This window comes from Cnephaeus nilssonii, assembly GCF_951640355.1.
Source record: "Cnephaeus nilssonii genome assembly, chromosome: 13".
Classification (NCBI taxonomy): Eukaryota; Metazoa; Chordata; class Mammalia; order Chiroptera; family Vespertilionidae; genus Cnephaeus; species Cnephaeus nilssonii.
Window position 1 is genome coordinate 1163141 of NC_137084.1, and position 23597 is coordinate 1186737.

Genomic DNA, 23597 nt, shown 5'->3' on the forward strand with positions numbered 1-23597 from the left:
TAGCCTGGATATTTAGACTCCAATAAAGGTATAGGCAATGGTTTCTAGTCTGGGTCCCCGGAATGGCCTGGTCCTCTCCATAAAGGTCTGGGACCCGGATATATGTCTGAGCCCCGGATGGAGGTTGGGGTCCTAAGAGGGCAGTTCGGCCAGGGAGGGAGGTTAGGGTCCCGGGGGGCGGTATGGTACCTCACGTGGACATCTGGGTTACGGAATGGTGGTCTTGGTTACACATGGAGAACTACACCCCTGATACAAGACTGGACTCTGTGTTTGAGGCCTGGGCCCCTGGATTATCTTCTCGGCCCCGCCATGATGATCTGATCCCCTGATGTAGGTCTGAGCCCCGGAGGTAGGTCTGGGTGTTGGGAGAAAAGTGTGGTCACTAGGAGTGCTATGGGCCCAGGTGGGAGGTGTGGGTCAAGGGCAGGACCTCGGGATGAAGAAATGGTGGTCTGGACTAGCCTGGATTATTTAGACTCCAATAAAGGAATAGGCACTGGGTTCTAGTCTGGGTCCCTGTAATGTCCTTCTGCTCCGCGCCATGAAGGTCTGGGACCCGGAGGTAGGTCTGAGCCCAGATGGAGGTCTGGGTCCTGGGAGGGCAGTTCGGGCCTGGGAGGGAGGTCTGGGCCCCGGGGGGCGGTCTGGTCCCTCACCTGGACTCTGGGTTACGGAATGGTGGTCTGGGTTTCAGATGGAGAACTACACCCCTGATAGAAGACGGGATTCTAGAGAAAGAATCCATAGAAAAACACCCTCAGGGGACGGTGAACAACAATCCACAGCCAACAACCACCCAAGTTCAGTCTGAGTCTTCATTGCGCAGCAACTTGGGGGAAAGGGGGGGTGTCCCCAGCTGGGCCTGGTCCCGGGGGTGACGGTCAGCATCCAGGCGGCATTCTGAAGGGTTTGTGGCCACGGCGTGGGGGGTCCCTGCTAGCGCCCCTCCTGCCCACACCTGGCGCACCCCGCTTTCCCTCCAGTGCGGGGTGCCCCGCCCCCAGGGACCGCTCCCTCTTCCGCCCCCGCCGGTCCGGATGGACGCCTGGGCGCTTCTGCCCACGGTCACGGCCCACTGAGCCCCCTCCCCGGGGAGGCGGGGCGCTGGCCGGGCCGGGTCCGGTGTCCCCGCAGGAAGCGCGGCGCCGGGGGGAGCCGGGGGCGCCCTGTTACAGCACACAGGCGATTGTTGGGTGGGGGCGGCGGGCGGAGCGGCGGGCGGAGGGCGGAGGGGCCTGGGACCCGGCGGTGCCTGCGCCTCTGCGGACAGAGTCCGGGAGCCTCCGGCGGCGGCCTGCCCCCTGGCGGGCGGGGCGGCAGGTGCGGGGCGGCCGGGCCGGGGCGGGGCGGTTCTCAGCGGCTGGATGTGTCCAGGGTCCGGAACTCTTCCAGAATCTTCTTTAAAGCACGTTTTCGCAGGAAGAGACCATGTCCTGGTGCCCGACCACCAAGTGCTTAGCGATCAGGAACTCCCCGCTGGCCTCGGCCACGGGCAGAGCTCAAGGTGCGAGGGCGCTGCTGCCTGGGCGCGGGGCGCGGGGCTGGGGCGCGGGGCGCGGGGATGGGGCGCGGGGATGGGGCGCGGGGCTTGGCAGGGGGCGCGGGGCGCGGGGATGGGGCGCGGGGTACGGGGCTGGGCAGGGGCCGTGGGGGGCTGGGGCGCGGGGCTGGGGCGCGGGGCTGGGCAGGGGGGCGCGGGGCTGGGCAGGGGCCGTGGGGGGCGGGGCTGGGGCGCGGGGCTGGGGCGCGGGGCTGGGGCGCGGGGCTGGGCAGGGGGCGCGGGGCGCGGGGATGGGGTGCGGGGCTGGGCAGGGGCACAGGCTGTGCTGCGCGAAGGACCGGAGGGCGCCCCCCGCAGTCACAATGGCGTCGGTGTCAGCGGGACCTGGAGGGCTGGAGGCTGTTTCCCGTGGGGAACCTGGGTCTTTCTCCACCTGAAAAGGAATGAAAATCGCTTCCAAAGAAAACACTGGTCAGGAGACAGCTTTGGTTTCAGAAGATGGGTTCCTTCTTGGAGCATAATTACTTTTAAAATGATTCACAGACAGGTTAAAGCCAACTCAAATGTACCTGGGAGCTCCCCCGTGCGGCTCAGGGGCTGAGCGTTGACCTATGAACCAGGAGGTCAGGGTTCGATTCCCGGTCGGGCACAGGCCTGGGGTGCAGGCTGGATCCCCAGTGTGGGGTGTGCAGGAGGCAGCCGATCAGTGATTCTCTCTCCTCGTTGATGTTTCTCTCTCTCGCTCTCCCTTCCTCTCTGAGATAATACAAATGTATTAGACTGAGCCCCGGTGCATGAAATTCGTGAACTCAGGGGGTGGGGGGGGGGGGGTCCCTCAGCCCAGCTGGTGCGCTCTCACAGTCTGGGAGCCCTCGGGGGAGGTCTGACTGACGGCTTAGGCCCACTCCCCACTGGCAGTCAGACATCCTTAGTGCTGCCGCGGAGGCAGGAGACGCGCCCACCACCGCCGCTGCGCTCACCAGCTGTGAGCCCGGCTTCTGGCTGAGCGGCGCTCCCCCTGTGGGAGCACACTGACCACCAGGGGGCAGCTCCTGCATTGAGCGTCTGCCCCTGGTGGTCAGTGTGTGTCATAGTGACCAGTTGTTCTGCCGTTCAGTCAATTTGCATATTAGCCTTTTATTATCCTACTAGCGTTCCCGTTGCAGGAAAAATCCTGCAATAGGGTTTCCTGCTGCACTCTACCCTGCCCCACCTCTGCTCCTCCCTTCTCCTCCCCCCCCCCCCCGGCTTGCTTGCTTCTCCACAGCTTTGCTCCCTTCTGCAGCTCTTGGCTTCTTTCTACGCTGTCTTGATATGCAAATTAGCCACCATCTTGGTTGGGGTAATTTGCATACTCATCCTGATTGGCTGGTGGGCGTGGCTTGGCTGGTGGGCGTGGCTTGGGCGTAGCGAAGGTGTGGTCAATTTGCATATTTGACTATTAGGTAGGATCTAATAAAAGAGTAATATGCAGATTGACCATCACTCCAACACACAATATGGCTTCCCCCATGTGGTCAAAGATCCTGCCCCCATGTGGACACAAGATGGCCACCACAAGATGGCCAGCAGGGGAGGGCAGTTGGAGGCGATCAACCCTGCAGGGGAGGGCAGTTAGGGGTGACCGGGCCGGCAGAGGAGGGAAGTTGGGGGCAAACATGCTGGCAGGGGAGCAGTTAGGCATCAATCAGGCTGGCAGTGGAGTGGTTAGGGGGTGATCAGGCTGGCAGAGGAGGAAAGTTGGGGGCAATCAGGCTGGCAGGGGAGTGGTTAGGGGGTGATCAGGCTGGCAGACAAAAGCAGTTAGGCGCAATGAGGAAGGCAGGCAGGCAAGCAGTTGGGAGCCAGCAGTCCTGGATTGTGAGAGGGATGTCCGGTGGGATCGGGCCTAAACGGGCAGTCGGACATCCCTCGAGGGGTCCCAGATTGGAGAGGGTGCAGGCTGGGCTGAGGGACACCCCCCCCCCGTGCATGAATTTTGTGCACCGGGCCTCTAGTGTAGGATAAATACAATGACTGGCAGCCGCAGGGGCAGGGCCGTGGGCGGTCACAACCCTGTTCTCTGTGCTTTTGTCGTGTTTCCGAAACTTGCGCAGCCACGGAACGGAGACTGGAAGGGGGGAGGGGAGGGTCTGTGTCCAAGGGGCCAGGCGGCCAGCGCCGGCCCGGAGGCGGTACTGGAGGGGGGCGGGGGGCGGACTGTGACGGCCGGGCCTGCTGGGGCCTTCCCAGCCCTGTCAGCGAGCGGGAGAGCCAGGGGCTGCTTCAGAGGAGCCGGGGAGCAGGCCCCGGCCCGCCAGGAGCGGGGGGGGGGGGGGGGGGGGGAGTGGGGGCAGACGTGTTAGCCCTGAGCTCACCGTGGGCCTGGCCCGTGCCAGGGGCCCCCCGAAAGGTGCCCCTTCCCAGCCAATGGCCACGGCAGCCGGGGGGGATCCGCCCCGCAGGCCCGGCCCCGGGGGTGGGGAGCCAGCCGCCTGGCCACGCCCAGCCGCCCTCGAGCTCAGAGCCCGAGGCCGCGCTGGCAGATCCGTGGCGGGTGGAGGCCTCACGGGGCACGGACGCCCGTCCCGTCTCCCCGCAGCCCTGTCGGGGCCCCAGGACGCCATGAGCGTGCCCCTCATCTGCGACTTCGGCTCCGGCTCCAGCAAGGTGGGCTTCGCGGGGGCAGAGGGGCCCCTGGCCGTCTTCCCCACCGTCCTCGGGAAGCTCCGCTACGACGACGACGTGAGCGACAGCAGGCGTCCTCGCTGGGTGCTGGGTGCTGGGGCTGGGTGCTGGGTGCTGGGTGCTGGGGCTGGGTGCTGGGCGCTGGGTGCTGGGGCTGGGTGCTGGGCGCTGGGCGCTGGGTGCTGGGGCTGGGTGCTGGGCACTGGGCACTGGGTGCTGGGCACTGGGTGCTGGGCACTGGCCACTGGGTGCTGGGCGCTGGGCCCTGGGGGCTGGGCCCTGGGGGCTGGGCCGTCCCTCCCACAGAGCCCTCCGAGCAGGTGGGGCCGAGGTCAGCAGGGCAGTGAGGGCGGGCGGAGGCGAGGGCCGCTCCCCATGCTCTCTGCTTCAGCATGTCTGTGGCGTAGGTCACCCCTGACCCCCAGAGCCAGGGCCACGCTGGCAGCACCAGGTCCCACAGGGACCCCTGGCCCCCCCGGAGTGACCCCGAAGGCGGGTCTGCAAGAGGCTGGGTTCCTCCTCCTCAAAGGGCAGACGGCAGGCCCTCCCCCGCCAACGCCCCGAAGCAAATGTGGAAGCCGGTGCCTCCCCCCACACGGTCCCTTCGCCCCTCCCCCCTTCTTCGCGGTTCCCCCCCAGACGTGGTCAGGACCTGCGTCCAAGCAGTGGCCCCCGGTGGCCCCGCCCCCGGTCACTGGCTGACACCTCTCAGGGGCATTTTGAAATGGGGTGCAGGCTTGCGAGGCCAAGAGCCAGCCGTGCCCGGGAGCCATCCGACAGCGGTCGCGCGCAGGCGGGCGCAGGTAGCCCCCCGACGCCGGTCCCGCCTTCCAGGACCTGGTGGGGCTGGACAAGAAAGTCTGGTTCATCGGCGACGAGGTTCAGAAGCAACGAGAGAAACTCAACCTGGTGTACCCCATCTCGCGGGCCGAGATCACCAACTGGGACCACATGGAGAAGGTGGGCTCCGCCCACGGCTCGGCGCCGGAGGGAGGTCCCGGGCACCCCGCCCCTTGGCCTCCAGCCTGCGGGCGGGGAGCCGTACCTGGGCCTCGGCCTCCAGCCTGCAGGCCGGGAGCCGTACCTCCTGTGGGCTGGTTATGTGGCTGCAGGACACAAACAGACAGGCCCACGGACATCATGGTGCCCCCCGCCCCCCCCCCAGGAGGGAGCGCCTGCCGCCTGCAGAAAGGAAACAGGCTCTTGAGGCCCAGGCACCTGCCTGCCACCCGTGGGCGGTGGGTGGGGACTCTGCGGGTGCTCAGGTGACCCCCCCAATCCCGGGCTCCCCGTGACCTCAGGGCCGGGACCGCCCTCCAGGGAGACCACGAGGCCCTCTGCCCGGGTGCGTGCTCCCCGTCCCGTCAGGGCCACGTCCACAGGAGGTGCCGGTCCGCCCGCAGGCGGGGCCTGCGCTCACAGCGCCCTCACCGTGTCCCCCCAGATCTGGCACCACTCCTTCTACCAGGTGCTCCGCGTGGCCCCGGAGCAGCACCCCATGCTGCTCACAGAGCCGCCCTCCAACTCCAAGGCCATCAAGGAGAGGACGGCCCAGGTGAGGGCCCGGGGCGGGCTGGGCAGGAAGGCGGGCGGGGGGGCGGGGCCGCTGGTGCCCGCCTGGCCCCGCACCCTGGCACCCCCTCAGCAGTGTCTCCCTGTCCGTCCGTCCTCCCTGTCCCTCCCGCCCTGTCCCTCCCGCCCCGTCCCTCCCGCCTGTGCACGGTCAGCACCTTCTCCTGACCACGCCACTCGGGACTGAGCGTCTGGTGTGCAGTTAACACACGGCTGTCAGCTTTTTTAAAATCCTCAACCAAGGGTATGTTTTTATTGCTGTTAGAGAGGGAGGGAGGGAGGGAGAAGCATTGATGAGGGAGGAACATCCACAGGCTGCCTCCCGCAGACAGGGAGCAAACCGCCACCTCGCACGCGCCCTGCCCGGGAATCGAACCCACAGCCTCTGGGCGCGCAGGGCCAGGCTCCAACCCACGGAGCCGGCGCCCGGGGCACGGCTTTCGCTTTTGTCGTTACTGTCATTAGGAAGCGAGTGAGTCGCCCCCAGTCTCCTGTGGGGCTTTGGGGGATGTTGGCAGGGACAGCGGCTCCACTGAGGCAGCGGCTCAGCATCGTCCTTCGCGATAAACCAGGAGACGCCTCTGAGCCCGCGGGGCACCCGGGAGGGTGTGAGCCCAGTTAGACTGGAAAACAGTCCCGGGCGGGCCGGGTGCCGAGGCCCTGCTCCTGAGCCCCTGTCAGCGGGGGAGGCCAGGGCCTGCGCCTGCCGGACGCCCGCAGCAGAGAAGGTGGCCCGCCCCGGCCGGGCTGCAGCGCCGCCTGATCCCCCACAGGTCCTGTTCGAGACCTTCAGCGTGCCAGCCCTGTACATAGTCAACCAAGGGGTCCTGTCTCTCTTCTCCTCCGGCCTGACCTCGGGTGAGAGCCCCTGGAGTGCCCCCACCCCCGCCCTCCGCTGCCCACACCTCCCTGCAAATCGTGCAAGAAAAGAACACGTGTCCCCAGCCCTTTCCCAGCCTCCGCCCCTCGCCACCCCTCCTGGTCTAGCCCTTTGCTCCCCTCAGTGCCCAACCACTGAGCCACACTGGCCAGGCTTCTTCCTGAATTTTTAGAGCGAGTAGAAGGAAGGGACCCGGGGGTCAGAGAGAGCGAGAGGAACGTGGAGTGAGAGAGACACTTCCATTGTGTGCCTCCCGCCTATGCCCGGCCCGGGGCCAGGGATCAAGCCTGTCACCCGGGGACTTGCCCTTGACCTGGAGTTGAACCTGTGACCCTTTGGTGGGCAGACCGATGCTCTAACCACTGAGCACACCGGCCGGGCGACATGGACGGATTGCTGACTGTGGCAGCGGCCCTGCGCTCCCGAGATGTATCCCCTACGGCTGGGGCGGGGCTGCTGTCCTCTGTGGGGTGCACTGTGGGGTCCCCTTTGCTGCAATGGCGCCCGGGCGTCTGGCGTGTGCGTGAGGGTGCTGGGCTGCCTTCCTTTAAACCTGAAGTTCTCGGTTACCAGACTCAGCAGGTGACAGAGGCCAGCTGCCCAGACCCCCGGTCAGCTGTGACGGTTCCAGGAGACGCCACCTCAACAGCAAGGCCCCCCCCCGCCCCCCGCCCCAGCACCACACCTCTCCGTCCTGCGAGCAGAGGGAGCACGCTTCCCCGCTCACCGGGACGCGTGCCTCCCCCACAGCATGCCGACCCCTCCCCATCCCAGGCCTTCCCGGGGGTCCCTGCGCCCGCGTCGCCCACAGACAGTCCCCACGGGAGAGGGCCGAGGGCTTGCCGCTCTCCTCCTGCCTTCACCTCTTCGGCAGCTGCTGCTGGGCCCGCGTGTGGCTTTGATAAGAACGCCTGTAGATTTCCTGTCCCGCCTGTAGGCTTCATGTCCCGCCTGTAGACTTCCTGTCCCACCTGTAGGCTTCCTGTCCCACCTGTAGGCTTCCTGTCCCGCCTGTAGGCTTCCTGTCCCGCCTGTAGACTGCCTGTCCCGCCTGTAGGCTTCCTGTCCCACCTGTAGGCTTCCTGTCCCACCTGTAGGCTTCCTGTCCCACCTGTAGGCTTCCTGTCCCGCCTGTAGGCTTCCTGTCCCACCTGTAGGCTTCCTGTCCCGCCTGTAGGCTTCCTGTCCCACCTGTAGGCTTCCTGTCCCACCTGTAGGCTTCCTGTCCCACCTGTAGGCTTCCTGTCCCACCTGTAGGCTTCCTGTCCCACCTGTAGACTGCCTGTCCCACCTGTAGGCTTCCTGTCCCACCTGTAGGCTTCCTGTCCCGCCTGTAGACTTCCTGTCCCACCTGTAGGCTTCCTGTCCCGCCTGTAGGCTTCCTGTCCCGCCTGTAGGCTGCCTGTCACACCTGTAGACTGCCTGTCCCACCTGTAGGCTTCCTGTCCCGCCTGTAGGCTTCCTGTCCCACCTGTAGGCTTCCTGTCCCACCTGTAGGCTTCCTGTCCCACCTGTAGGCTTCCTGTCCCGCCTGTAGGCTTCCTGTCCCGCCTGTAGGCTTCCTGTCCCGCCTGTAGGCTTCCTGTCCCGCCTGTAGGCTTCCTGTCCCACCTGTAGGCTTCCTGTCCCGCCTGTAGGCTTCCTGTCCCACCTGTAGGCTTCCTGTCCCACCTGTAGGCTTCCTGTCCCACCTGTAGGCTTCCTGTCCCGCCTGTAGGCTTCCTGTCCCACCTGTAGGCTTCCTGTCCCGCCTGTAGGCTTCCTGTCACGCCTGTAGACTTCCTGTCCCACCTGTAGGCTTCCTGTCACGCCTGTAGACTTCCTGTCCCACCTGTAGGCTTCCTGTCCCACCTGTAGGCTTCCTGTCCTGCGGAGTCAGCCCTGGTCTGACCCAGAAGTTCCCCAGCCCAGCACATCCCTCCGGGGGGACCGTTTGCTCCTCAGACCCTCGGCCTTCCCCTCCCAGGACCGCCCCCTCACCATCTCTTCCCGCCCACCTGCTGGGTGGTGAGGGGTGCCACGCCCCCACATGGCGTTGCCGTGTGCTCTCTTGCGTAGGAACCACCATCGAATGTGGGGAAGGAATGACACACTTCGTGCCCATCATTGAGGGCTGTCCGCTGCACCTGTCCACCATGCAGATGGACGTCGCAGGCCAGGACATAACCCTGTACCTCATGCAGCTGCTGTCCAGAAGGGGGAACTCGCTGCTCGGCACAGGTAGGGAACGGATGGCGGGCCGGACACCCCAGCCCCCGCGGTAATATCCTTTGTGGCTTGTTCAGCCCACAGCCCTCGGTTTCTGAAGCGAAGGCTGCTTATCCATCATCCAAGTTCCAGAAACTACCCATCTATGTCCAGGGACAGTTAGCTGATTGACGATGACAGTCATGATGAAGATGATGATAGTGATGGTGATGATGGTGAAGGTGATGGTGGTGATGATGGTGGTGATGATGGTGATGATGATGGTGATGATGATGGTGATGATGATGGTGGTGATTATGGTGATGATTTTGGTGGTGATTATGGTGATGATTTTGATGATGGGGTGATGATGATGGTGGTGATGATGGTGGTGATGATGGTGATGATGGTGGTGATGGTGGTGATGATGGTGATAATGGTGATGGTGGTGATGATGGTGGTGATGATGATGATTTTGGTGGTGATGGTGGTGGTGGTGATGGTGGAGGTGATCATGATGGTGATGATGGTGATGATGATGGTGATGGTGGTGATGATGGTGGTTATGGTGATGGTGGTGATAATGATGGTGGTGATGATGGTGGTGATGATGGTGGTGATGGTGGTGGTGGTGATGATGGAGGTGATCATGATGGTGATGATGGTGGTGGTGGTGATGATGGTGGAGGTGATCATGATGGTGATGATGATGGTGGTGATGGTGGTGATGATGATGGTGATGATGATGGTGGTGATGATGGTGGTGGTGATGATGGGGTGATGATGGTGATGGTAGTGATGGTGATGGTGGTGATGATGGTGGTGATGGAGGCGATGATGGCGATGATGGTGATGATGATGATAATGGTGGTGATGTGATGATGATGGCGATGATGGTGGTGATGATGGGGTGATGATGGTGGTGATGATGATTTTGGTGGTGATGGTGGTGGTGGTGATGATGGAGTTGATCATGATGGTGATGATGATGATGGTGGTGGTGGTGATGATGGTGGAGGTGATCATGATGGTGATGATGATGGTGGTGATGGTGGTGATGATGATGGTGGTGATGGTGGTGATGATGGTGGTGGTGATGATGGGGTGATGATGGTGATGGTAGTGATGGTGATGGTGGTGATGATGGTGGTGATGGAGGCGATGATGGCGATGATGGTGATGATGATGATAATGGTGGTGATGTGATGATGATGGCGATGATGGTGGTGATGATGGGGTGATGATGGTGATGGTGGTGATGGTGGTGGTGATGGTGGTGATGGTGATGGTGATGGTGATGATGGTGATGATGGTGGTGATGACGATGATGGCGATGATGGTGGTGATGATGGTGGTAATGATGATGGTGATGGTGGTGATGATGGTGATGATGGTGATGGTGGTGGTGATGGTGGTGATGGTGGTGATGGTGATGGTGGTGATAATGGTGATGATGGTGGTGATGATGGTGATGATGGTGATGGTGGTGGTGATGGTGGTGATGGTGGTGGTGGTGATGGTGGTGATGGTGGTGATGATGGTGGTGATGGTGGTGATGATGGTGGCGATGATGATGATAATGGTGGTGATGTGATGATGATAATGGTGCTGACCCTTATGATGATTTAAGTGTTACAGAGTACTTGTCCTGTGCAGGTACTGGGTTGAGTGAGCGTCTTACATACATTCTCGCATTGCTCATGCCACAAGGGGGAACAATGATCTCTATTGCAGAGGAAGAGGCTTAAGAGGGTTGAGTGACTTCCACATCCTTGGACTAGGGCCAAGGATCGAGCCTGCAACTGAGGTACATGCCCTGGAACAGAATCGAACCCAGGACCCTTCAGTCCATGGGCCAAAGCTCTATCCACTGAGCCCAATCAACTAGGGCTTTTACCTTTTTAAAAAATACATATTTTTTGCCCTAGCTGGTTTGTCTCAGTGGATAGAGCGTGGGCCTGCAGACTGAAGGGTCTCGGGTTCGATTCTGGTTAAGGGCACATGCCCAGTTGCAGGCTCGATCCACAGTAGGGGGTGTGCAGGAGGAAACCGATCAATGATTCTCCCTCATCATTGATGTTTCTATCTCTCTTTCCCTCTCCTTTCCTTCCTGAAATAAAATATATATATATATTGCCCTAGCCAGTTTGGCTCAGTGGATAGAGCATAGGCCTGTGGGCCAAAGGGTCCTGGGTTCGATTCCTGTCAAGGGCATGTACCATGGTTGCAGGTTCCTTCCCAGCCCGGGCCCTGGTTGGGGCTCGTGCAGGAGGCAACCCATTGATGTGTTTCTTTCACATTAAAATTTCTCTCTGTCTTTCCCTCTCTCTTCCACTCTCTCTAAAAGATCAATGGGAAAATATCCTCAGGTGAGGATTAACCCTCAAAAAATTTTCTTTAAAAAAAGTATGTTATATACATATATACTGATTTCAGAGAGGAAGAGAGAGAGAGAAACATCAATGATGAGAGGGAATCATTGATTGCCTCCTGCACGCCCCACACTGGGGCTTCAGCCCACAACCCTGGGCCTGTGCCCTGACTGGGACTTGAACTGTGACCTCCTGGTTCATAGGTCGATGCTCAGCCCCTGAGCCACGCCAGCCAGACATTTTTCAGACGTGTGCATCCTCGTCCAGGCATCACTATTCTGCTTTCTAGTCCACGAACCCAGGCCCCAGCACGCATCCACCAAGAGGGGCCGGGATCCGAGACCAAAGTAGAAATAGCGCCCCTGCCGCGGGAGCGAGCCGAGTTGGGGAGCCGCCTCACCTTCCCCCCTCCTCCCGCCGGGCTCTCCCTCCTCCCCAGGCGACCGGGAGTACATCCGGGACATGAAAGAGAAATGCTGCTACGTGGCTTTGGACTTTGACAAGGAGAAGGCGGCAGCTCTCTCGGTGTCCCTGGTGCAGAAGCACCAGCTGCCCGACGGCCGGGAGGTCGAGTTCGGGCCGGAGCAGTTCCTCTGCATGGAGGCGCTCTTCCAGCCGGATTTCATAGGTGAGCCGGGGGAGGGCCCAGCTGAGCGACGGGCGACGTGGACGGGCGGACGTGGTCAGGTGGGCATGGACAAGCAGACACGGACCAGGGACATGGACCGGTGGACACAGACGGGCGGACATGGACAGGCAGACATAGACAGGTGGACATGGACAGGTGGATGTGACAGGAGGACAGGGACAGGTGGACACGGACAGGTGGACGTGGACAGGCGGACAGGGACAGGTGGACACGGACAGGTGGACAGGCGGACAGGGACAGGTGGACACGGACAGGTGGACAGGCGGACAGGGACAGGCGGACACGGACACGTGGACAGGCGGACAGGGACTGGTGGACACAGACAGTGGACATGGACAGGTGGACGTGGACAGGTGGACGTGGACAGGCGGACAGGCGGACAGGGACAGGTGAACATGGACATGCAGACGCCGTGCCAGAGAAGGAGCTGGGGCAGCTGGGAGAGGGCTGTGCTTTGAGTAGCAAGTAATAGCGAGTTTACGCCCCGTTTTAAAAGTGCCTCTGGAGCCAGCTGTCACTTATTAGGCACCTACTGTGTGCCCGCCACTTTGCTGACGGTTGTATGTGGGTTGTGTCCTGTAACCCACCCCCCGTACCCCCCTTAGCAGCCGAGGACCCCACGGTGCAGAGTTCGATTGGTCAGGTGTGATTGCGCCCACAGGGAAGAACAGCCTGGGCGCCCACATGATCGCCCTCCGCAGCATCAGCTCCTGCAGCCCCGACCTCCAGAGACCCCTCTTCCGGAACGTCCTGCTGTCCGGAGGCACCGGCTCCTCCCCCAGCCTGAGGGCCCGGATGCAGAGGGAGCTGTCCGCCCTGGTGTCCCCTACAACCAACGTGAAGGTAGGTACTCCCGGCCGCCACGGGGCTTCCCCAGGCGTGGGGCAGGCGTTTCCGGAAGCCTCTGAGGTGCCAGGTGCTTGCCCGGCGCGTGGGGCACAGCACACAGGGGGGCACCCCTGAGCTCACCTTCCAGTGGGGGACAGATGGACAGAGCAAGTCCACGTGCCCTGACCCCTGACCCCTGACGTCAGCGTCACAGGGCCACACGCAGCTGAGGAAGGAGGGGTGCGGGCTCCTGGGAGGTGCCGGTGAGAAATGCCTGCAGGAGAGAGGGAGCCGTGGGGTGGCGGGAACCACACGGGGCAGAGGGAACGGCGCCTGCGGCGGCCCAGAGGCTGCTGTCTGGAGGGCGCTGGGAGGGGCTGGGGGCTGAGAGCTCGGGAGGCAGAGGAGCTCAGAGAACCCGGGAAGGCTCCCCCGCGACACCCCCTGCCTCCTCCCAGAGACCGTGGGACCCTGCTGAGCAGAGCAACGCCCCACCCAGCGGGGACCCACCCAGCAGGCCCCACCCAGCAGGCCCCACCCAGCAGGTGCCGGACAGGCTCGGGCGCGGGGCGGCCAGCTGTGGGCACAGGAGGCAGGCTGTGGATGCTGGCGGAAGCGATGCTGTTTTTCGGGCAAGGGGTGCTGGTGGCTCAGAGCAGGGTGGGGGTTGGGGAGAGTGAGGGTGGGGTGAGCCCAGCGCCAGGCGCTCGCCGAAGGCCACGGCCAGGTTGCAGGGAGGCAGCGAGGGGAAGGGGGACGTGGACTGTTCAACATCTGGCATCTGGACCAGGGGGAGGGGCAGGGGGAAGAATTCCATTCAGGAATTGGTATTTTGTGCCCCCAATTTATTTTATTTTATTTTAAATACATTTGTATTGATGTCAGAGAGGAAGGGAGAGGGGGAGAGAGAGAAACATCAATGTGAGAGGGAATCATGGCTCGGCTGCCTCCTGCACGCCCCACACCGGGGATGGAGCCCGCAACCTGGGCCTGTGCCCTGACCGGGAATCGAACCGTGACCTCCGGGTTTGTAGGTCGACGCTCAACCCCTGAGCCACGCAGGCCGGGCTTGCGCCCCCAATTTAGAGTAGGATTGATTCTGGTTTCTCCCGCTCTCTGGCCTCTGACCCGCCCCCCGCCCTCCCCTCTCTGCCCCCCCCCCCAGGTGTCCACCTGCCCCTGCTCCGTGTACAGCGCCTGGGTGGGCGGCTCCGTGCTGTGCTCGCTCTCCACCTTCAAGGACATGTGGGTCACCAGCGACGACTACAACGAAAAGGGTCCCTCTGCCGTCAGCAAGAGGTCCTTCTGACTGTGGCTCCGGGACCCATCGCTCGTCCCGGCGCCCACGCCCGGCTGAGCCTCGGCGAGGCCGAATCCACGCAGCGCAGAGCGCTCCACGCGGCTGCCTTCCCACCCCGACGTCAATAAAGGGCCAGGAAGGGACGGACACGGTCTGGGCGAGGCCGGCAGGTCGGGGTGCTCACCGGGCGCTCTCACGGCCTGTTCTCCCCGCGTCCTGCCGCAGCTCCGGCCCCAGGCTCCCTGCGTCCACCCCGCGGCCAGAGCGGGTGACAGACGCCAGTGTGACCACGGCGGCCTCGGCTGGCAGCCTCTGTGCACCGCGGCGAGCCCCCCTCTGCCCTTCCCCGCCCCCCCCCCCCGCACGCCCAGCGGGAGTGGCTGTTATCACAGAACAGGTTGGCCAGGACGTGGGGGCAGTGAGCCCGTGCCCTGCTGGTGGGAATGCGAGTCGGGCAGCCGCCGTGGGGAACCGTGTGGGGTGGCTCAGAGGCTTATGGGAATTGCCACGGGACCCCGCAATCCTGCTTCTGGGAACCCCCCCAAAGTGGAAGGGGGACTGGAACCGACACCTGCACCCGAGTTCATGGCAGCGTCACTCAGGACAGCCGGAGGCGGGCGTGCCCACGCGTGGGAGGACAGACTGAGAAGCCGACGCCACCCCTCCCTCCCCCGCCTCCAGGCGCTCCCAGCCTCAGCGCCGGGGACCTGGCTCCTGCCACGTGGCCGGACGGTGAGTGAGTGAGCGGGGCTCAGGGCACATCCTGTGCGGTTCGTGCCACTCGGGTCCCGGGGAGTCCGCTCTGTGGAGACCACACAGCGACCAGCCTTGCCACCCCCTCAGGGTCCATGCCGCGGTGGGCAGCGCAGGGGTGAGGCGGGGCCTGGCGGCGCAGAGACTGGAAAACGACCCGTGTTTATAGCCAGGGAGTTAGGGCTCCTCGGCAGTGGGCGCCCACACGGTGCCCAGCAGGCGGCTGGCGGGCTCCCAGGGCAGTGTCATCGCCGGCCTTCAGCAGCCGTGACCCTCGCTGCCCCTCCCAGGAAGCCCGCAGCCAGCAGCCATCCTGATGCCCCTTCCGCTAAGCAGATGCGGAAATGGCGTTGTTAGCAGCCAACCGGCAGATGGCGGTAAAGCGCTAACTCAGCCCCGAGCGGTTCCTGGCCTTGCAGCGTCCTCCTCACCTGTGCTGGGCTCTCAGGCCTGCCTGGGGCTGGGGGTGGGGTTTGGGGGGGGAGGTGACGTGCAAGGGCAGCTCAGACCCCAGGGACAGTCACCAGCTCAGCCCGTCAGCCCGACCAGGTCTCAGGCTGTGGGATTCCGTGCACTTCAGCCCGGACAGCGGCCGTGAGGGAGGGCGGGAGGCTCAGCTGGGGTCGTCCGTCACCGCCAGGACTTCCTGGCCCGACTGTAACGGTAACTGCAGTGCCTGCCCCCCCCCCCCCCACACACACACACAGGTGCCCTGATCTCTGGGTGCAGCCCTGGTCCAGCCGGGCTACTTCCGTGCCCCTCAGTGCTGCTGCTCAGGGAGGCAGGGGCCAGGCCAGATTCGACCACAGGTACCGCTTCTGTTCTTATTTTCACCAGCATCCATCTACCATTTATTCTACCATCCATCTGCCACCCATCTACCACCCACCCATCCATCCAACCATCCACCCATCCACCCATCCATCCATCCATCATTTATTCTACCATCCATCTGCCACCCATCCAACCAACCATCCATCTACCATCCATCCATCCATCCATCCTTTATCCATCCATCCATCCATCCATCCAACCATCCATCTACCATCCATCCATCCATCCATCCTTTATCCATCCATCCATCCATCCATCCATCCTTTATCCATCCATCCATCCATCCATCCATCCATCCATCCATCCTTTATCCATCCATCCATCCATCCATCCTTTATCCATCCATCCATCCATCCATCCATCCTTTATCCATCCATCCATCCATCCTTTATCCATCCATCCATCCATCCATCCATCCATCCTTTATCCATCCATCCATCCATCCATCCTTTATCCATCCATCCTTTATCCATCCATCCATCCATCCATCCTTTATCCATCCATCCATCCATCCATCCTTTATCCATCCATCCATCATTTATCCATCCATCCATCCATCCATCCATCATCTGTTCATTCATCCACCCATCCATCTTACCAACCATCCATCTACCATCCATCTACCATCCATCCAACCAACCATTCATCCATCCACCCAGCCATCCATCCAACCATCCGTTCATCCATCATCCATCCACCCATCTACTCTTCCCCCCCCCTTTGCCTCCCTCCCTCCCTTCCACCCACCGATCCATCTCTCACTCATTCCCCAAACACTGAGCTCATGCTACATACGTGTACAGGTGTGCAGTCAGGCCACCTGTGTTAGAAGTCTGGTTCAGACTTGCTGTGTGACCATAAGCAAGCTACCTAACTTGCTATGCAGCACAGTTTCTTCATCTGTAAAATGGGGAAAGTAATATAATGGCAATGGAGTCAAAGAGTCAACCATACAAGGGGCTTAGAAAAGTGCCTTATGGGTAATAAGCGCTCCTTAAATGGTAACTGTTGCTAGTATCACCGTTGTTATTAAATATTTGCTGAGTCATTGTAAGCTGGGTACAGTGGTTTTATTTCTTTAATATATTTTTATTGATTTCAGAGAGGAAGGGAGAGGGAGAGAGAGATGGAAACATCAATGATGAGAAAATCATTGATTGGCTGCCTCCTGCACGCCCCCCACTGGGGATCAAGCTGGCGACCCGGGCCTGTGCCCTGACTGGGAATTGAACCCTGACCTCCTGGTTCATACGTCAATGCTCAGCCACTGAGCCCGCCCACCCTGATGACTTCCTTTCTCCCCAACTAACTGAACCAGGCCCTCCCTGTGCGGCCGAGCCCTGATCCGCAGGACACAGGTATGCGGTTTCTGGGCGGAGCAGGCGCGCCATGTCCACCAGCTTCTTGCCGGGCGGTGACAAGAGAGGCCAGGACGGCGCCCGCCTGCCCGCGGTCTAAGGGTAGGTCTGCGGGGTCAGGGCGGGTGTCGGGGTCACAGCAGGTGTCTCGGGGTCACGGCGGGTGTCTCAGGGTCAGGGCGGGTGTCGGGGTCACGGCGGGTGTCTCGGGGTCAGGGCGGGTGTCTCGGGGTCACGGCGGGTGTCGCGGGTTCAGGGCTGGTGTCTGCGGAGTCACAGAGTCACGGCGGGTGTCTCGGGGTCATGGAGGGTGTCTCGGGGTCAGGGCGGGTGTCTGGGGGTCACGGCGGGTATCGGGGTCATGGCAGGTGTCTGGGGGTCACGGTGGGTGTCTGGGGGTCAGGGCGGGTATCCTGGATGTTGGACGAGAATTGAGTGGCTGTGAACTTGCGGTTTGGGAACCAGTTCTGAGAAGCGCTGCTAATTGGTACCCTGTGTCAGGAGCTCAGATCCTGTGTCTCGTTGGTACGTTGCCCCCCACAGCGTGTTCGCTTCCCATTCAATTCAGGTTCATCGGCTCGTGGAGTAGACACTCAGCCCCCAGGCCCTGGGCTGGATCTGGGACACAGACACGCCTGCCGTTATCCTGGGGGGGGGGGCAGCTACCCTCAGGAGGAGACCCCGGGAAACCAGCCATCGCCATGCGGGGCCTTGGTGGCCTCAGGTGGCCCTGCCCCGGTGGAGACAGGCGAGGACGAGGCACCCGCCAGCCCTGAGCACCTGCTGGGCCGACCGCAGACGGGGGAGTCCTTCCCGGCCTCCAGGGGCTGCTGCTGCTCCCTCCGCCGCTGTGGGCTGCCGTGGGCTGCCGTGTGATGCCGTGTGATGCCGTGTGATGCCGTGTGATGCCGTGTGGGCCGTGGGCCCGGGAGCAGGGCTGGGAAAGGCTTGTGCCTGGGCTGCAGCCACCACCCAGCCAGCGGTGGGCACAGCCGGTGACGGAGGCACCGGCCCGGGAGCCGGGACGCCAGCTGACCACGGCCCGTCAGCAGCGAGCGCCAACAGGGGTGCAAACCAGCTCCCCACACACGGGTGAACCCCGGGGCCCACGGAAGAACCGCCCGCTCACATCACCGGGGCCCTGACCCTGAGCCGCGAATGGCCGGCAGTTAGGCACGGGGTGTGGGCGCCGCACCCCCTCTGCGCCCACGTTCCTGCTGGGCCCCGATAGTCACGAAAGAAGCACAAGCCACCCCCCCGCCCAGAACTGAGTCTACCCCCCACCCCCACAGTGTGCCTTAGAACAGGGGCCTGACTGCCCGCGCTAGCCTTCTGGAACCTTCCGCCCGGTCTGAAAGGGGCCAGCACTGCTGCTGGGCCACGTGGGGCAGTTGGTCCTTTGGTGGAAGAGCCGCCAGGCAGGTGGAGCGGCAGCCTGTCTGGCCCTCGTCCGTCCGTCCGGCCAGCGGGGCCTGGAGGCTGTGGGTCTGAGAGGACGTGGGCCCTTCACCAGGCCATGACCCTGGGTTCGAGTCCCAGACCTGCCGCTCCGTGTGGCCATGACCCTGGGTGAGCCTCGGCCTCCTCGTCCGGGCCCCCGGCTCTGGGGCGGGCTCCGCTGGTGCAGAGGAGCGGCCGAGCCGGTGCAGGCCACGGTCATGCCTTGGGGGACACGTGCTCAGTGAACCGAGCCGGGCGCGGGGGGCCAGGGCTGCGCCAGCTCACGCAGGTGTGGGATCGAAACAGTGGGCCTCCTGGAGGCGAGACGGGGACGGGAGGGGGCTGGGGAGCCGCCGGTCACAGGTCACCAGGCCCCAGGGAGGAGCGGCCTGGGGTTCGGAGCCCGCCGCTAGGGGGCGCCCTGACACAAGGCCGGCAGCGCGGCGCCTGCACTTGGCTAAGCCGGGGAGCTGGCACTGCCTGTCCTTTCTGTATTTTGCATTTTTTGTTAATCCCCATCCAAGGATGTTTCCCCATTGATTTGTAGAGAGAGTGGGATGGAGGGAAGAAGGGAGATAAGGGAAGAGAGAAAAAGAGAGACACTGATTGGTTGCCTCCTGCACGGGCCGGGAGGCGGGGAGGGGCCCCTGTCCTTTTCTGAGAATCAATCCCCGACGCCTCGGTGCACGGGCCGGCGCTCTAACCACTGAGCCGCCGGTCAGGGGCAGTGCCGTTTCCACAGGCGCGTGGGGAAGGGAGGGCCGTGCGTGTGCTGGGTGCAGCCGCCCTCGGAGTGAGCCTGGCCCCGGAGGAGCGGGGAGCCTGTGACTGGGGTGTCCCCGTGTCTGTGCGGTGAGGGGGAGGGGGCCTCACTAGCAGGGCCCCGACCGCACCCCAAGGTCAGAGCACCAGGGGGCTGGGGCCAGCCCTGTCGCCGCGCCCACGCCCACAGGAGGGGCAGCCCGGCTGGGACCGGTTTCCCCAGCTTTCACAGAGCGCGGGACCGGCCGAGACGGGGTGGCGGAGCCCGAGGCCGCTCCCCGGTGACCCCACTGGTGGTCACCATTGGTGGCGTCCTGGCTCTGTCATTGCGTGACCTTTTCGGGAGCCCGTCCGGGGCTGCACCCCCACCCCCACCCCTCCACCCCCCGCGCGGCCCCGACCTCAGGCCTGGAAGACGGCCCCGCCTGGCGCCCAGAGCGTCCACCGTTCCGAGGTGGGTGAAGGTGAGGCGCTGAGCCAGGTCGCCGTGATTAATGGGAGCCCGGCTTGTCCCAGAACCGGGGAGGAAGTGGGTCGCCCTCAGAGGGCCTGGGGGAGCGCCTGCGCACGCCACTGGCCGACGGGGAAGCTTCCGGAAGGTGTCGGGAAGCCGGTGACTTTGAGTGAGGGCCAGCCTAGAACCGAGGGATGGTGGCCGGGCCAAGCGGCCTCGGAGGCGAAGGTAGAACTCTTCCGTTTGCTCTCACAGGCACCCGGGCCTCGGGGGCGACCTGGGCTCGTCTACACGTGTTTGCAGAGACAGGAGTTCACCAGCGACTCAGGAAAAGTTCTAGGCCCGTGGTCGGCAAACTCCTTAGTCACAGCCAAATAGCAACAGGACGACGACTGAAATTTCTTTGGAGAGCCACATTTTTTAAACTTAAACTTCTTCTAACGCCACTTCTTCAAAGTAGACTCGCCCAGGCCGTGGTGTTTTGTGGAAGAGCCACACTCAAGGGGCCAAAGAGCCACATGTGGCTCGCGAGCCGCAGTTTGCCGACCATGGTGCTAGGTGAATGCTGGCAGGAGGCCCTTGAGTGGCTGCACGTGTGATCGGCCCGGGCGGGGCGCGTGCGGGAGGCAGCCAATGGCTGTGTCTCGCACATCCATGTTTTTCTCTCTCCCTCCTCTTCCACTTTCTCTAAAAATCAGTGGGAAAATAGCCCCGGGTGAGGGTGAAGGACAAGAACGAGAGAGAGCATTCTGCACTTCCTGCCTCGTTCGGTGGCTACACCAGGACGCTGACCAGTCTCTTCCCTCTGAGACTCTGGGGCGGGGAGGCGGGGGGGGGGGGGGGGGGTGGGCTTACCTGGCCCGGCCCCAGGTCCCGGGGATGCGGACGGTGCCCTGGACCCTGGCTCGCACGCTGGAAGGCGAGGCGGGTACCGGCTCAGACCCCAGGTCGGCGGGGGAGGGGGGGGAGGACAGCAGGGGTGGTGGCTGCGATCTGGGCCAGCACGGCGCTGCTCAACGTCTCCTATTTTGAGAAACGGGGACATCAAAAATAGAAGGCCTAATTCCCCACCTGACGCTCAGCCGGCGGCAACAAGCTAAGACAATAGCCCGCCCGGTGACATTTCACAATGGAAGCGGTTTTCAGTTCTTGGAGGTCTTACAGGGAAAATGGCTACATCGTCTTTAAAGACAGGACAGAGGTTGCCGGCGGCAGCGTTGGGGCCGAGGGACGGGGCCCTGTCTCCACGTCCCGGGCCTCCAGGGCGCGCTGGCCTTTATGGACCCAGGCGCTCGGCCGATGGGGCGCAGCCCACAGAGTTGTGTGCAGGGCGGAGGTTGTTTGGGGAGACTGGTGGACGAGGGGGGTGAATGGCTTTCTGCTGGCGCCGGTCCATCTGCCCCAAACCCCGCAGAGTCTGCTGCTTGAGAGGCAACAACCATCCCCAAAGGGGAGCGCGGCCGCTGCAGAGGGCGGGCTGTGAGCACAGGCTGTGAGCGCAGGCTGTGAGCGCGGGCTGTGAGCGCGGGCTGTGAGCGCGGGCTGTGAGCGCGGGCTGCCCGTGGCCCAGACTCGTCCTGGGAGACTTGGCCTTGGCCTTGGCCGGGCTGCGTGGGCCCAGGGTTAACACCAAAGCGATGTTTGCCCAAGTCCCTGAGAACAGGAGCCTGCCTGCCCCCGCCTCCCAGGTTTCTTTGTAAAAAGCATGTGCTTATTGATGTCAGAGGAAGGAGGGAGGGAGGGGCAGACACATCCATGGTGACAGCGTCAGGGACCCGCTGCCTCCTGCAGCCCCAAGGGGATGGAGCCCCCAACCCGGGCCTGTGCCCTCATTTCTGAGAGCGCTGCTGGTGGAGAGAGATTCTGGGATCCCTCCCCTGCACCCCAGCCCCCTGCACCCCCAGCCCCCTGCACCCCCAGCTCCCTATACCCCCAGCCCCCTGCACCCCAGCCCCCTGCACCCCCGGCCACTGCCCTCAGGGCCCAGCGCGGCCTCTGCATCTCCTTCCTCTCACATTTTCTGGGGCCTCCTTCCCCCCAAGCCCTCCATGAGATAGCGAACCCCCTAATCCCCCGGCAAAGGAACAGACAAAAATCACACGTTGACAAACACCACGGCCGGAGCCCACGCTGCTTCCTCACACGTTTCCTCGGGCAGAAGGGAGGCGGCGCCTGCGGCTCAAGAGCAAGGGCCTCCGACCGCGCGTCCTGGGGCCGCGTGTGACCGGACGCCAGCGGGCAGGGCCGCCAGCTTGGGGAAGGGGATGTGGGACCCCCAGTGGGCAAGGTCGGGGAGGAGGGGCCTGGCCTGGGGGGAGCCCCCACACCCGCCCCGGGTGCACGTGGTCTGAAAATAGCGCTCATTTGATGACTCGGCTCCTGTTCAAGCTCCTCGCTCGCCAGGGACAGGCGGCTGCTGGGACCCGTTTTCCAGGACCGAGCAAGGCCCTGGGGTGGCCTCGAGGCCTGGAGAGCCGGGCCCTTCCTCTGGGGCAGCTGCGGGGACGGAGAGCAGCGCGGGGAGGAGCCGCGGCGGGGGGTGTGTGCGTGGGGGGGAGTGCTGTGTGTGTGTGGGGGGGGTGCGGTGCGAGGCGGAGGGGGCGCTGGGAGGATCAGAGGCGCCGGGAGCGGCTCTCTGAGGCTGAAATGAGCCCTAATGGCCCAGGAAGGAGCTAATGCGGCCGAGGACGCCCGTGGCGAGGACGTGAGGACGCCTGCAATTCTGCCATCAGGACCCGCGGAGCCCGGCGCGCGGCTGTACGTGCGCCCCCGCCCCCGCGCCGGAGCCCGGCTGGTCCTAATGAGCCCCGGGCACCGGCAGGGACACGGCGTACGAAGCACTCACTGGGGGGGGGGGGGGGTACAGAGCGCCCCCTCCCGAGCGCGGGCTGGTCGGGAGGGGCCCGGAGGAGGGCCGGGGCGGGGCCCACAGAGGCAGGACGCCCTCCGCGCTCCCAGGTGCCCGCACCCCTCTCAGCGCACGGGTGCGGGGAGACTGCGCGCTGTTTCCTGGAGACCCCAGTGTCCCCGGGCCCTGCCTTTCCCTGGCCTCCTGCGGGGGCAGAGCGCTTTGGGGGGGTCTTCCATGGGCTCCATGCTGTCCCTGAAGGCTGACGTTTTGTTTCTGAACATTGTAACCTGGGTCAGCCCGCAGCTCCACCCTGTGCGTCCGTCCTGCTCGCCCAGCGCGGCCAGGGCCTGGGCCAGGGCCAGGGGCAGGGCCAGGGGCAGGGGCAGGGCCGCGGGCAGGCCGGGTGCGCGCACAGCACAGCGCTCACCTGAGCCTCGGGGTGAGGCTCAGAGCAGGGCAGGGGGTCCCCGCGCAGCGTCTTGGAAGTGAGAGGGGGAACGGGCTTTGACGTGCAGGCGGAATAGAAATGTGGTAGGAAAACAGGGGCCCACGCGTGGGAAACGCTGCTCCACGCTGGACAGGCAGAGCTGCAGAACCGCTCGGGTGAGGGGTGCAGGGTGGGACCCCAGCAACAACCGTCGCAGCCGGGACGCCTGCAGGCCGGCCCCTTAGCAGGACAGCCACACCCGATTGGCCAACTAATTCAGGGCAGGCGATCCGACTGGCCGGGAAGATCAAGAAAGGCACATCAGATTGGCTAGTCATTTAAGGAGTCTCATCTGATTGGCCCACTATTTCAGGGCAGGCGATCTGATTGGCTGGGAAGTCCAAGGTCGGCACGTCAGGGGCTGCACCAACTTATGCCCGCCCCCCAAATGCACACGCGTTTCTAGTCCCCACATCCTTGCCAACACTTACAATTTTCCTTGTTTTACAGTTTGTCGTCTTTTATTGTTATTGTTTGGACAGCAGCCATGGCAATGGGGGTGAAAACCCCTGTGATGTTGATTTGGGGTCTGAGACACAGACAGAGGCCCTGGGCAGGACGTGGAGTTGGGTCCCCCCCCCCCCCCCCCGCCCCCCAGCTCCGGGCTCAGGGAGGCTCTCCTTGGTGTGGCCCATCCTGCTCTCCAGGCTCTGGGCTGAGAAAATGAGCAAAACCGGACCCTGTCCGCACTGAAGGAGC

General features: G+C 63.4%; 1 protein-coding gene across 1 annotated transcript; it reads left to right on the plus strand.

The window, feature by feature from the left end:
• Positions 1-1245: 1245 nt before the first annotated feature.
• LOC307109981 (actin, aortic smooth muscle-like) lies at positions 1246-14084 on the plus strand. Its single transcript, XM_079788980.1, has 10 exons — positions 1246-1323; positions 1423-1507; positions 4086-4228; positions 5006-5131; positions 5616-5726; positions 6517-6601; positions 8682-8843; positions 11622-11810; positions 12493-12674; positions 13825-14084. Exons 2-10 carry the CDS (start codon positions 1432-1434, stop codon positions 13966-13968), a joined length of 1218 nt encoding a protein of 405 aa, XP_079645106.1. The 5' UTR covers positions 1246-1323; positions 1423-1431; the 3' UTR covers positions 13969-14084.
• Positions 14085-23597: the final 9513 nt, after the last annotated feature.